Consider the following 15746-nt stretch of genomic DNA (forward strand, 5'->3'; position numbering starts at 1 on the left):
CTCTTACAGCTGGTGTTGACCCAGATGACTTGGCTTCCTAAGGCTGATGCTCGCCATGGACACAGTGATGGTCATGCCACTGATGGGTCTGGCTCAGGGGTAGACGGCTCAATGGACTCTCACAGCCGGAGCAACCACCCAAGTGAAGATGATGACGAGTACTACAACGAGTACTATGACGACTATTACGGTGGACAAGGAGGATCTGGCATGGGCTCTGGAGATCTTGAAAGTAGTACAATCGTCCCCCGAACGGGTAAGTTTCTGATATTGTTCAAGTGATAGATATTCTGTCCTGTAGTTGTGTATTCCCTATAGTGTATACTGTAGTATATTTTATGACTCTTCAATCCTTTTCCATCTTAATGAAAGGTTGCCATAAATAAGAGTAGATACATGTACTGTGCACATGTATTTCCCCTTCATTCTGTCATTCATATTATTGTAAATGACATATTCTACTATCTCTCTTCTCCAAAAAGGCCCAAAATCTGGTTTAACATGTTGTTTCACATAAGCCAGCATCATCCATCAGCTGCACAACTATTTCCAACATCAGTTACTCTACCATCTCCCAACTTTCCACTCTTCCACACATATACATTACTGCTTCCATGGTCGTCTACTCCTCACTTCACGTGTAGATTTCTTTTTGCTTCTCCTGGTCTCCATCTCACTCTATATCTTCCCCTCTCCCACTATCATCCTTTTCTTTTACCAATTTTTCACTTCCTATTGCTTACTACCCAAATATTTTTAATACTGTACTGGGCAAAGGCTTGCATGTATATACTGTATTGCGAAAACATCTCATGCACCCGAACACATCTGGAGCTTTTTGTGTTTACTTCTCTCACTAACTTTATTTAATTTTTGTATCAATGATAAGCCTCCCTTGTATCATCATTCTAGTTCTTCTACAAGTAAAGAACCTCTAGGAAAAGGCTAAGAAGGTATTAACAAATACAACAAAGTTGGTGGTACAGTAACGAGACAGGTGAAACAGTAGCAGGAATTGGCAGGGCATACCAAGTGAATTAGTCAACCATAACTGGAATTATATTTATGCCCTAAGATGGGCGGGTCACGTCGTGTTGCGTCTCTGTAACAAAACGTGTTGGCACTTGGGCCTTCATTGTTGAGTCGCAGAAACTGGACTGAATGCATAAGAGAATCAAGATCGTCATAGTGATGTGAATGTGTAAAACAATGTAGGGCTTTTAATGTTATTCACAATTGTATATCAAAATATTCTCCCTACTTGACTGGAGCAGTAGACTGTTAGGTTACAACCATAAAACCACTGCCATATGCCAAGATTTATTCTGAAAATTTTAATGGGGTGTGTCCATGTCTGTGACTGACCGTCCACCAGACTCCAGCGGACTCTAGCAGTTTCCCCCAGCCTCCCCAGACTCTAGCAGTCTCCCCCAGCCTTTAGCAGCCTCAACCATTTCCTGCAGCATTTAACAGCTTCTTTCAGCCTTCCCCAGGCTCTACCAGTATTCCACAGCTTCTAGCAATCTTCCTCAACCTTTAGCAGTCTCCCCAGCCTCTGGCAGTCTCCCCCCAGCCTCTGGCCATCTCCCCCCAGCCTCTGGCCATTTCCCCCAGCCTCTGGCAGTCTCCTCCAGCCTCTAGCAGTCCTCCCAGCCTCTGGCAATCTCCCCCAGCCTCTGGCAGTCTCCCTCACCCTCTGGGAATCTCCCCCAACCTCTAGCAGTCTCCCCCAGCCTCTAGCAGTCTCCCTCAGCCTCTATAAGTCTCCCCTTGCCTCTTACAGTCTCACCTAGCCTCTAGCAGTCTCCTCCAGCCTTGTTGTAAAAAGGGGTCACTATAGTAAAATACACTTTTTACATCAGTAAGAGTGAATGAATAACAACAGGTGAAGGGAATTTTTTTTGTGAATGCTGTACTGTATTGTATTTAGTATTTTTTCCTACCATCATGTATAAAATTATTTTTGTTATATTCATTTACATTCTGCATGTTTCCCTTATTAAATGGATTTATTTGTTTCAGATGCATCATTACCAGAGAATCCAAATTCAACTGCCCAACACGGAAGCAGTATGATAGTGTTGCTATTTACCCTTGCTACTGCTGTCTATGTTTTCTATGGCTAATACTTCCCACAAATTTGCTCCAAAAATACCTCAGATGACTCCATTGAATGTTCCAACAAAGCTGTAAATGGTTTAACATCATAGAAATCAGTACCGGTGTACTTGAGGATCACCACCGCAGCACAATAATACTCGTAGGCTGGGTTCAGAGTCACTGCCTTACAAGTTCTAATGCTGCACAAGGTTGAAACTTCTTCAGCCTCACAGCTTTCATAAATTAATCATGGTTGACATTCATGTATTCAGCACAGTTTATTTTTCATGATTGCAACTGTAAATACAGCTAATGTTTCAATGTAGATAGGAATGAAAATTAGTTTATTGAAGGAAAAAAAAAGCAGATTTTCCGATGATATTTTACCTGAATAAAAGTGGCGGCGAAAAACATTGTTTGGGGTTTGTTATGAAAGTATATTTAGAAATTACAAGGAGTTGTATTTCACACTTTATCTCTTTTTAGGTGCAGTATATTTTTTGGTCTAAGTTTTTGTATTCTGATCTTTTGGGTCTGTGTTGCTACTACTGTGCTATGCCAGAACCTTTTGTATGTGAGGATTAAAGGAAGATTTTATTGTGGTTCTTAACCTGGTCATAAAAGTTACGCTAATAAAAAGTAAAGGGATAATTATTAATTTGGAGCATCTAACATAACTTCTGTTAGAAAGTTTGTATGGTGGGTTTGACCTTCTTGCTCTGTTTGGTCGACAATATAAGTGAATGCATAATGTGTGTTCAAGTAGTTGATTATTAAAGGCAGATGAGATGCTACATGTAATCAAAATTAGGCATCAAATCAATGTTCAAGCAGACACCTTCACTTTATGGGTGAATATGTGACTTAGAGAAATGCATTATTTTCCCCTGCTTGTCAAGCAGAAAATAACTGCATTTCCTGTGTTCATTTTAGTGGCTTTTCTTATGAACGTTTTTTTTTTTATCTTTTTCTTTCGGCTTATTTTCTTACATTATTTTTAATAGTTTTTTATTATGACCAATTATTTTTCTTATTTTATACGTAAGTTGGTTCAGGTGGTGCAGGAATCATTTGAACTCTTTTATGATCACTACAGTATGTTCTTGAAGTCAGAAACTTGTGGCAGATATCACATGTATTCTCTAATATCCATTTGCATTTGAAAGAAATTCAATATACTGTATAGATATTTAAATCTAAACAGGATAAGATAGTATGAATTATTTTTCTGTATCCATCATTTTGCTTGAGGTGTGTGTGTGTGCTCCATGCTAGATCACCTCCAAACTTTATTGGCTGTTCACAAAATTACTAAACTCCTGTTCTCTCTATTGTTTTCTTTGGTTCTTCTTCAAGATAGGTTTTGTTTATAGTTTCATGTTTTGTGTGTCAGAAGATATTACAATTCCTGCTTTAAAAAGGAAAATTAGAACCAGTCAGTATGATAGTAATGTGCTAATACCTTATGAAGTACTTGATATGAAGTACCACAGGGAAATCCACACCATTTTTATATTATAAACAGACTGTCTTGCAAGATATAAGTTGCTGCAAAAATTAACAAGAATAGTATTCTTATACTCCAGTTCATGGTGATAGAATCCATCCAACAATCAGGCAGAGTTGGTTGGATATTGTATAGGGGTGTTCACTATTGTGTCAGAGCTTCTGTAAGTGGCAACACCATAGTAATACAGTATTTACACTCCCAGTCAAGGCCCTAGACAGGGTGAGACCTTCCTGCTGGGGTAACACCCCAGCAGTTTTGTATAGAATATTGTTGAATGTAAAAGCAAAGTTTGCATATTCATTAGTTGCACAGAAATTAGGTGAAACATATTGAAATTACTGTAAAGATTTTCCCTGAACATGCACTGTACGTTCTTAATTTCCACTTGCAATATCACATACAACATTCATAACAAAAACAGCTGAATTAGCTGGTTAATTTTAAAAATTTTATCCATAAATCTTTATTAGAAAACATTCCATCTTTATTAATCAATAGGCCACCACACATATATAGGTATAAAATATGTTGTGTTGGTAGTATTCAGTAGGCTTTTATCTCACTTTGGGTGAGTTTTGACACTGGTGTCATGAGATCACTGACTGTACCTATAAAAATGTAACAAAATAGGAGCAAGTAAACTGTGTTGTTTATGTATCAATTTATTTAAAAGGAGCTCTTTATTATAATTGGTCACCACAAAACAGAGGTAAAGATCTCTATTTACTATTCATACATTGGGGGTTGAAACACCAAGGTGGATTGGCGGGTTGACCCAAGTAGCTTACAAGGACTCAACTTCATGAAAATAAGAAACCATTTTTTTTTTGTAGTCTTACACAAATACTATTATGATATTTAAGTATGTTTTTATTAATAGGTCACTTTTACTTTAATACCTTAAATCCATAGGAAATATCCAAGTTTCATTCAGCAAATGTAAGCCTCTTTTGTAATTTTTTAATGTAGAACATATTACTTATTAGGTCAGAGAAGTCTTCACTATAATATTATTTATTTATATACAATATTTTTGTCGAAGCTTCTACCTTGTAATATGTAAATCACATAGTCTTGTGTCAACAGCAAAAAGTAATTCCTGTACATGTACATGGTTAATGTGGAAGTAATATGTCCTTTGATGAAAAATATTTGTTCTGGATTTTATTGTGAATCAGTTTGTTATTTAAACAATCTCCTGACTGTACAGAGGACTCTCCCTGTGTAGTTTAGACAGATTTTCAAGTAAAATACCGGTAAGCTTATCATCTATTCATTGTTCAGTCAGTAATGGGTCAAGAATTGCAGTGAAGTTTTCCTAGGAAAGAAAACAGACATATGGTAGATATTACAACAGAAGTAAGCATCATATTCAATGGTCTTAACACTCACTACCATGATTTGAATGTGGTAACTAAAATTTTTTTTAAAGTGTTTTGGGAAAAATTATTTAACAATTTTGTAAACAATCAATGAATTGCTGTATATTTAAGCAGCCGTACCTTAACCCCATCTTCTAAATTTTTTAGAAACAATTTGTTCTTATTATGAATTCATACATCTGGTATATTTAAAGCTTTAAACACCGCTGTTTTACTGTTAGTTTGCATATGTTACCATGACAGAATTGTTTGAATTAAACCCAGTTTACAAACTTATAGGTTTGGGTAATTGTTGCTGCAGCACTAGCAATACAATCTTTTAATTAGGTGACCTAGGATGGGCGAGTAGGGAGAGAGCCTACCATAGTTAAATGGGCCACCCCTTTCAGTATAAAATAATAAAAGATAAAAAAAAATCACACTCACAACACCTCTTTAATTTGAAAAAATATTTGCAAAGGATTATGGTATAAAGTTCACTGATTTATCAATCACCCTCTATAAAACTTGTTGATTGCTTCAAACATTGTGTTGCATATCCCCAAAATTTAATGTCAGTCAACCTCTACTAAACACTTTTATTTATGTTTGTTTGCTTCTTCAGCTTTATAAATTAAAGGATCAAAAGAGATTCCTGTAATGTTGATAACAGTTGTATAAAAATACATACAAAGTTTTTATTAACAATGAGTCGAGAAGTGTTCATACTCTCACAGCCCCAAATTTTCTAGATAATCAGAATTACAAATAATGAAAGACAAATTAGAGAGGTCACACTAACACACACTCACATATATATATATATATATATATATATATATATATATATATATATATATATATATATATATATATATATATATATATATATATATATATATATATATATATATATATATATATATATATATGTAGACTGATGAAATTATAAATGCTATATTCCAATAATATTTACAATATATAGTCATCCACATCCATCTGTCAAAACTCTATGTACATGTTCTTGTAAAATACTTGTATGAATAATTCTTAAAATATGGTTACATGTGCACGACATACTACTGGATCTGACTGACCACATATCTCATCTTAGGGAAATCTGTTCTACTTGAGAGAAAAGTGTAAATAAGATTTATTTTTTAGTCCCCCCATTGTTGATAGTTAAAGCTAGATTACTTGCAGTGTCTGGGGATTGCACCCTGGCCAGGTCTGCAATGCTTGCAGAGCTTAACATCTAAATTCCAAATATTTTACTTATGGAAATGTGCGAGTCATTTTTTTATATTTGTCATTGAATAATCTCTTTTTTTTTTTCTTTTTTTTTGTGGTGTCTGAGAGAGAGAGTGGTGCTTGCTCCTTTGGTTTATGATTAGTCATTATTATTGTATGAGTAATTTTGTAGATCATCCTGTAAGCGTGCAAGTGTTTGTTTTGGAATCCTAACAAAACAATTATGAATGATTTTTTTTTCATACTGCATACAGTTAGGACAAAATTTAAGTAACATGCTAATACTATAGGGCTTCTGCTGCTGTATTATTTAGCAAATTAGATAAAATGTGATAAATATATTTATGAGTTTAAATAATATAAGTGAAGCCTTTTTTTTTTTTTTTTCCATAGAATAAACTTTTAAGATTAAGAATGCTTTGGGAGTACAGTACTGTATTTAGCTTGTGATGTGAATAAATGGTTTTATCATAATGTAAAGAATGCATCATGTATGTACGTATCTGGGAACAGAGTATTGTAGAATAGTTTGCCCTCTTGTTATTGGTTGCTCAAGACTTACATCTCTATAGAGTAATCATTGAAATATTTCTGAACATTTCACCATGTAGTTTGCTTTGTGTTGTTAACAGTGATTTTCATTATGCCCAACTACAGTAGAGGATTTGATCTTATTCAGTTGCATCTGTGAATAGCATCAAAGCTTGTAGTAGCATCGTTAGTGCTTAGCTCTGCAAGCTGTCAGCAGATTGTTGGCTCTATATTAACCTTACCAAACTGTGATAAAAATACAGAAATGCTGGTGTTTCTCTACATTTATGTCGGTAAAAATGTGCCATGTACGTAATGAAACAAAATTGTGATCTTCTTTATCATTGAACTGTCATTAATTGAGTCTTGACTTTTACTTGTATCATTTAGGTGAGCTTGGAGTACAGTTTTCCTTTACTCTCATACTAATGGCACATTTTTGTTGGCCACCATCTTATGTTAGAGCACAAGAGTCATAATAGATATACAGTAATGATGTTTGACTCTTCCAATGATGTTAGACTTGCATTAGAAAGGGCATTAACATTACTGATGAAAAATTTTCTGCAAGTTTTCATAATGATTGAAAGGGAAGCTAGTCATTGGTTGATGTTGCAAAATGAGAATAAATTCCAAAAGTTGTGATACATTATTCATAACTGTCCACACCCTCCAGTTGTTAGCGGAGTCATATAAACATTTGATAATTATGGGCAACATAGGATTGATTTATGATGCTGTGAATGTTGAAATAGATTTGAGCATGATAGTGATGATTTTAAATTAGATCTTGATGATGTCTATATATAATATATGAATTTAATGGAATTGTATGCTGATAGCATGTTTTATAACTAAGCTATAAGGAAATTCAGTTTTTGTCATGTACTGTACTCATCCTTTGAATGGTACTCTACCAGTAACAACAAATTATAATATTATTCCAGGAAATGTTTTAAAGTGAATATAGTACTTCTATTTTGCCTTATTTGAGGCTGTTAAGAGTTAGCTATACTGTTTAGTGGACAATTATCAAATTCATGGGAATTCAACAACATAGAAGTTGATGAATTATCCAGCAAAATTTTGCCGTTTCTTGATCTGTAAGTCTTGCCGGCAGTACACTGTCATCATTCAATTTCTGGCCGAATATCCCAAATACTGTATGGGAAAGACTTGTGGGATGTTACTCCTTGGTGGTTAAGAATTTGTTTTCATCGTTGTAGTTAATTTCATTTCATAAAAAAAAACCTATAGCCTTCATCACCTGAAGTGAGATTGCTGAAATTGTTCATTGGAACCAGGGCCCTAAAATTTAGACTTTTGTGAGGCATCAACATCATCCAAAAGATGAGTAAGGTGATATGAAACTAATAACTGTGTGTGTGTTGATTGTAGACACCATCAAATAAAACTTGTCCAGCACAGGTTCAGCATTATGTTAAATGGATTTATTTATTATCAAAATTTTAGTTGATTATAGGAAGTGGAAGGTTGTATATGGATTTAATCTACAAATTGTTGAGTAATTAATAATTAAAACAAAATAAATTGCAATAATTTACAACTGTTATTCTCCAGAACTGAAAATTCAGCATTTATGCAGAAAAAGCAATGAGTAAGTAAGTAAAGAAATTATTTCATTTGATTATATATGTATCACTGAAGTTATGTATTGGAGAGGAATAAGTAAAGTATGTGAAAAGGCCCTTGTAGAGTAACACACTTTGCACCATAAGACTAGGGGCACCAGCTTACCATGAGCTTGTATATTCATGGTCGTATTGATCTTATTTTGTCTGAAGTATCTGTGCCATATTTACGTGCAGCAAATATAATTGTATTCATTGTTTCATAGATAATTAGGATCAAATTAGTCCTCACTGTGAGGTGTTAATATAGTTCTGATTAGCTATACATTGAGTCCACTTCTAGCAAATATATAAGACAGTATTGGATACTTTGTAGGGTTAACAGATATTATATATTAATTGTTATTCTGTGATTTGTGACTATAAGTGTTAATGAAAAATTATGTTTTATCTGTGTACTGGTACTGTGGAATATGCAGGTAGTGTATAAAGGTAATTAAAATCAATAGAAATTTATAAAGGCTATTGATGTCAAATATTGTATACAGATGTTGGGGTAGTTTAATGTATTCTCCCAGAGACATCACATCTTTCTCTCTTATATAATACAACTTTGTACTAGGAATGATCTGCACAAACTGCATATATGTCAACTTTCATGCAATAAGATATGAATTTGCTAGGAATATAGTTTATGACTTTACAAGCCTGCTTATTTGATTGAACATAAATATATTATTTAATTCTCTTTTTCTCTTTAATGTATTTTCCTTTTTTTTTTTTTTTTAATGTTAGCTACTGTGGTCTTAAGTGTGGATTTATATAACTACAGTCCATAAACAAGAAGCAGAGAATTGTACAGTACAGTACTGGTAAATGCTGTCTCAGGCCTTAGCAGGGCCACAGGAGGTGGCAGAGAGTAATGCAGGATCAGAACAGGTTCTACAACAGGTAGGGACTCTGAAGAAGTGTGTCGAATTAATGGCAATTAGCTGACCTACTGTTAGGGGAGAGGAGGATCAACAGGAATGTTTCCAGCGCAGGAACAATGTAATAGTTTTTGGAGTCCCCTGAGAGGTAGGCGGAGGGGAACAGTAGGATAACACACGATAAGATGCAATTTAAGAATATTTGTACAGAGGTTCTGCATATGCCATCAACCCCTCAGGATGAGAGGAGGCTGGGACTAATGCAGGGGGACAAGCCTCGCTCCCTCAGGATCACACTAGTGGGTGAGCAGAAATGAGAGATTATTCAGCAGGCAAAAACACTTGGCAAGGAGCATGGCATTTCAAAGTGTATTCATTCACCCAGATTGCACGGTAATGCAGAGGGAACACCACAAGAAGCTCCTGGAGGACTTGAAGCAGAGGAGTCCAGGTAGATTATCATAGAAAATGGGAAATTTGTATCAGAAAATGGGAAATATCTATTTTCTGGGAGTTGGTTACCTACTTATCATAGAAAACGGGAAATTTGTATAATAGATAATGGGAAATATCTACTTTCCGGGAAAGTTGGTTATCTACTTTCCCAAAAAGTAGATTATCTACTTTTTGGGAAAGTAGATTAATGACTTTATGGGAAATATTCCCTAATTTTCCAAAGTAGATTATCATAGAAAACGGGAAATTTGTATGACAGAAAATGGGAAATATCTACTTTCTGGGAAAGTTGGTCATCTACATATCATGGAAAACGGGAAATTTCTATAGTAGAAAATGGGAAATATCTACTTTCCGGGAAAGTTGGTTATCTACTTTCCCGAAAAGTAGATTATCTACTTTTTGGGAAAGTAGATAATCGACTTTTTGGGAAACAGGATTATCGACTTAATGGGAAATATTACCTAATTTTCCGAAGTAGATTATCATAGAAAACGGGAAATTTGTATCACAGAAAATGGGATATATCTACTTTCTGGGAAAGTTGGTTATCTACTTATCATAGAAAACGGGAAATTTCTATAGTAGAAAATGGAAAATATCTACTTTCCGGGAAAGTTGGTTATCTACTTTCCCGAAAAGTAGATTATCTACTTTCCCGAAAAGTAGATTATCTACTTTTTGGGAAAGTAGATAATCGACTTTTTGGGAATAAGGATTATCGACTTAATGGGAAATATTACCTAATTTTCCGAAGTAGATTATCATAGAAAACGGGAAATTTGTATCACAGAAAATGGGATATATCTACTTTCTGGGAAAGTTGGTTATCTACTTATCATAGAAAACGGGAAATTTCTATAGTAGAAAATGGGAAATATCTACTTTCCGGGAAAGTTGGTTATCTACTTTCCCGAAAAGTAGATTATCTACTTTTCGGGAAAGTAGATTATCGAATTTTCGGGGAAGTAGATTAACGACTTTTTGGGAAATATTACCCAATTTTCCAAAGTAGATTATCATAGAAAACGGGAAATTTGTATGAGAGAAAAAGGGAAATATCTACTTTCTGGGAAAGTTGGTTATCTACTTATCATAGAAAACGGGAAATTTGTATAATAGAGAATGGGAAATATCTACTTTCCGGGAAAGTTGGTTATCTACTTTCCCGAAAAGTAGATTATCTACTTTTTGGGAAAGTAGATAATCGACTTTTTGGGAAAGAGGATTATCGACTTAATGGGAAATATTACCTAATTTTCCGAAGTAGATTATCATAGAAAACGGGAAATTTGTATCACAGAAAATGGGATATATCTACTTTCTGGGAAAGTTGGTTATCTACTTCTCATAGAAAACGGGAAATTTCTATAGTAGAAAATGGGAAATATCTACTTTCCGGGAAAGTCGGTTATCTACTTTCCCGAAAAGTAGATTATCTACTTTTTGGGAAAGTAGATAATCGACTTTTTGGGAATAAGGATTATCGACTTAATGGGAAATATTACCTAATTTTCCGAAGTAGATTATCATAGAAAACGGGAAATTTGTATCACAGAAAATGGGATATATCTACTTTCTGGGAAAGTCGGTTATCTACTTTCCCGAAAAGTAGATTATCTACTTTTTGGGAAAGTAGATAATCGACTTTTTGGGAAAGAGGATCATCGACTTAATGGGAAATATTACCTAATTTTCCGAAGTTGATTATCATAGAAAACGGGAAATTTGTATCACAGAAAATGGGATATATCTACTTTCTGGGAAAGTTGGTTATCTACTTATCATAGAAAACGGGAAATTTCTATAGTAGAAAATGGGAAATGTCTACTTTCCGGGAAAGTTGGTTATCTACTTTCCCGAAAAGTAGATTATCTACTTTTTGGGAAATTAGATAATCGACTTTTTGGGAATAAGGATTATCGACTTAATGGGAAATATTACCTAATTTTCCGAAGTAGATTATCATAGAAAACGGGAAATTTGTATCACAGAAAATGGGATATATCTACTTTCTGGGAAAGTTGGTTATCTACTTATCATAGAAAACGGGAAATTTCTGTAGTAGAAAATGGGAAATATCTACTTTCCAGGAAAGTTGATTATCTACTTTCCCGAAAAGTAGATTATCTACTTTTCGGGAAAGTAGATTATCGAATTTTCGGGGAAGTAGATTAACGACTTTTTGGGAAATATTACCAAATTTTCCAAAGTAGATTATCATAGAAAACGGGAAATTTGTATGAGAGAAAAAGGGAAATATCTACTTTCTGGGAAAGTTGGTTATCTACTTATCATAGAAAACGGGAAATTTGTATAATAGAGAACGGGAAATATCTACTTTCCGGGAAAGTTGGTTATCTACTTTCCCGAAAAGTAGATTATCTACTTTTTGGGAAAGTAGATAATCGACTTTTTGGGAAAGAGGATTATCTACTTAATGGGAAATATTACCTAATTTTCCGAAGTAGATTATCATAGAAAACCGGAAATTTGTATCACAGAAAATGGGATATATCTACTTTCTGGGAAAGTTGGTTATCTACTTATCATGGAAAACGGGAAATTTGTATAGTAGAAAATGGGAAATGTCTACTTTCCGGGAAAGTTGGTTATCTACTTTCCCGAAAAGTAGATTATCTACTTTTTGGGAAAGTAGATAATCGACTTTTTGGGAATAAGGATTATCGACTTAATGGGAAATATTACCTAATTTTCCGAAGTAGATTATCATAGAAAACGGGAAATTTGTATCACAGAAAATGGGATATATCTACTTTCTGGGAAAGTTGGTTATCTACTTATCATAGAAAACGGGAAATTTCTATAGTAGAAAATGGGAAATATCTACTTTCCAGGAAAGTTGATTATCTACTTTCCCGAAAAGTAGATTATCTACTTTTCGGGAAAGTAGATTATCGAATTTTCGGGGAAGTAGATTAACGACTTTTTGGGAAATATTACCAAATTTTCCAAAGTAGATTATCATAGAAAACGGGAAATTTGTATGAGAGAAAAAGGAAATATCTACTTTCTGGGAAAGTTGGTTATCTACTTATCATAGAAAACGGGAAATTTGTATAATAGAGAACGGGAAATATCTACTTTCCGGGAAAGTTGGTTATCTACTTTCCCGAAAAGTAGATTATCTACTTTTTGGGAAAGTAGATAATCGACTTTTTGGGAAAGAGGATTATCTACTTAATGGGAAATATTACCTAATTTTCCGAAGTAGATTATCATAGAAAACCGGAAATTTGTATCACAGAAAATGGGATATATCTACTTTCTGGGAAAGTTGGTTATCTACTTATCATGGAAAACGGGAAATTTGTATAGTAGAAAATGGGAAATGTCTACTTTCCGGGAAAGTTGGTTATCTACTTTCCCGAAAAGTAGATTATCTACTTTTTGGGAAAGTAGATAATCGACTTTTTGGGAATAAGGATTATCGACTTAATGGGAAATATTACCTAATTTTCCGAAGTAGATTATCATAGAAAACGGGAAATTTGTATAGTAGAAAATGGGAAATATCTACTTTCCGGGAAAGTTGGTTATCTACTTATCATAGAAAACGGGAAATTTCTATAGTAGAAAATGGGCAATATCTACTTTCCAGGAAAGTTCATTATCTAATTTCCCGAAAAGTAGATTATCCACTTTTCGGGAAAGTAGATTATCGAATTTTCGGGGAAGTAGATTAACGACTTTTGGGAAATATTACCAAATTTTCCAAAGTAGATTATCATAGAAAACGGGAAATTTGTATCACAGAAAATGAGAAATATCTACTTTCTGGGAAAGTTGGTTATCTACTTTCCGGAAAAGTAGATTATCTACTTTTCGGGAAATTAGATAATCAACTTCCCCGAAAATTCGATAATACACTGTCCTAAAAAGTAGATAATCTACTTTTAGGGAAAGTAGATAACCAACTTTCCCGGAAAGTAGATATTTCCCATTTTCTACTATAGAAATTTCCCGTTTTCTATGATAAATAGATAACCAACTTTCCCGGAAAGTAGATATTTCCCATTTTCTATGGTACATATTTCCCGTTTTCTATGATAAGTAGATAACCAACTTTCCCATGTAGTATATATTTCCCATTTTCTGTTATACAAATTTCCCGTTTTCTATGATAATCTACTTCGGAAAATTTGGAAATATTTCCCAAGAAGTCGATAATCTACTTCCCCGAAAATTCGATAATACACTGTCCTAAAAAGTAGATAATCTACTTTTAGGGAAAGTAGATAACCAACTTTCTCGGAAAGTAGATATTTCCCATATTCTATTATACAAATTTCCCGTTTTCTATAAGTAGATAACGAACTTCCCGGAAAGTAGATATTTCCCATTTTCTATGATAAGCAGATAACCAACTTTCCCAGAAAGTAGATATTTCCCATTTTCAGTTATACAAATTTCCCATTTTCTATGATAATCTACTTCATAAAATAGGTAATATTTCCCAAAAAGTCGATGATCTACTTCCCCAAAAATTCGATAATCTACTTTCCCGAAAAGTAGATAATCTACTTTTCGGGAAAGTAGATAACCAACTTTCCCAGAAAGTAGATATTTCTCATTTTCTGTGATACAAATTTCCCGTTTTCTATGATAATCTACTTCGGAAAATTTGGAAATATTTCCCAAGAAGTCGATAATCTACTTCCCCGAAAATTCGATAATACACTGTCCTAAAAAGTAGATAATCTAGTTTTAGGGAAAGTAGATAACCAACTTTCCCGGAAAGTAGATATTTCCCATATTCTATTATACAAATTTCGCGTTTTCTATAAGTAGATAACGAACTTCCCGGAAAGTAGATATTTCCCATTTTCTATGATAAGCAGATAACCAACTTTCCCAGAAAGTAGATATTTCCCATTTTCAGTTATACAAATTTCCCATTTTCTATGATAATCTACTTCATAAAAATAGGTAATATTTCCCAAAAAGTCGATGATCTACTTCCCCAAAAATTCGATAATCTACTTTCCCGAAAAGTAGATAATCTACTTTTCGGGAAAGTAGATAACCAACTTTCCCGGAAAGTAGATATTTCCCATTTTCTATGACACAAATTTCCCGTTTTCTATGATAAACAGATAACCAACTTTCCCAGAAAGTAGATATTCCCCATTTTCTGTGATAAAAATTTCCCGTTTTCTATGATAACCTACTTCGGAAAATTAGGGAATATTTCCCAAGAAGTCGATAATCTACTTCCCCGAAAATTCGATATCTACTGTCCCAAAAAGTAGATAATCTACTTTTCGGTAAAGTAGATAACCAACTTTCCCGGAAGTAGATATTTCCTATTTTCTATGATACAAATTTCCCGTTTTCTATGATAAGTAGATAAACAACTTTCCCAGAAAGTATATATTTCCCATTTTCTGTTATACAAATTTCCCGTTTTCTATGATAATCTACTTCGGAAAAGTAGGTAATATTTCCCAAAAAGTCGATAATCTACTTCCCCCAAAATTCGATAATCTAATTTCCCGAAAAGTAGATAATCTACTTTTCGGGAAAGTAGATAACCAACTTTCCCAGAAAGTAGATATTTCTCATTTTCTGTGATACAAATTTCCCGTTTTCTATGATGATCTACTTCGGAAAATTTGGAAATATTTCCCAAGAAGTCGATAATCTACTTCCCCGAAAATTCGATAATACACTGTCCTAAAAAGTAGATAATCTACTTTTAGGGAAAGTAGATAACCAACTTTCCCGGAAAGTAGATATTTCCCATATTCTATTATACAAATTTCCCGTTTTCTATAAGTAGATAACGAACTTCCCGGAAAGTAGATATTTCCCATTTTCTATAAGCAGATAACCAACTTTCCCAGAAAGTAGATATTTCCCATTTTCAGTTATACAAATTTCCCATTTTCTATGATAATCTACTTCATAAAAATAGGTAATATTTCCCAAAAAGTCGATGATCTACTTCCCCAAAAATTCGATAATCTACTTTCCCGAAAAGTAGATAATCTAC

At 33.9% G+C, this 15746-nt stretch overlaps 1 protein-coding gene across 1 annotated transcript in view; it reads left to right on the forward strand.

Moving 5' to 3' along the window:
• Positions 1 to 9093, forward strand: part of LOC121871702 — a 63853-nt gene extending 54760 nt beyond the window's left edge. Inside the window, exons 5-6 of the mRNA XM_042374113.1 lie at positions 10 to 256; positions 2023 to 9093. Of these exons, the coding sequence (XP_042230047.1) occupies positions 10 to 256; positions 2023 to 2126 (351 nt within the window). The 3' untranslated portion in view covers positions 2127 to 9093. The remainder of the gene's footprint in view (positions 1 to 9; positions 257 to 2022) is intronic.
• Positions 9094 to 15746: the final 6653 nt, after the last annotated feature.

This window comes from Homarus americanus, unplaced genomic scaffold (genome assembly GCF_018991925.1).
Source record: "Homarus americanus isolate GMGI-L3 unplaced genomic scaffold, GMGI_Hamer_2.0 scaffold39675, whole genome shotgun sequence".
Lineage (NCBI taxonomy): Eukaryota > Metazoa > Arthropoda > Malacostraca > Decapoda > Nephropidae > Homarus > Homarus americanus.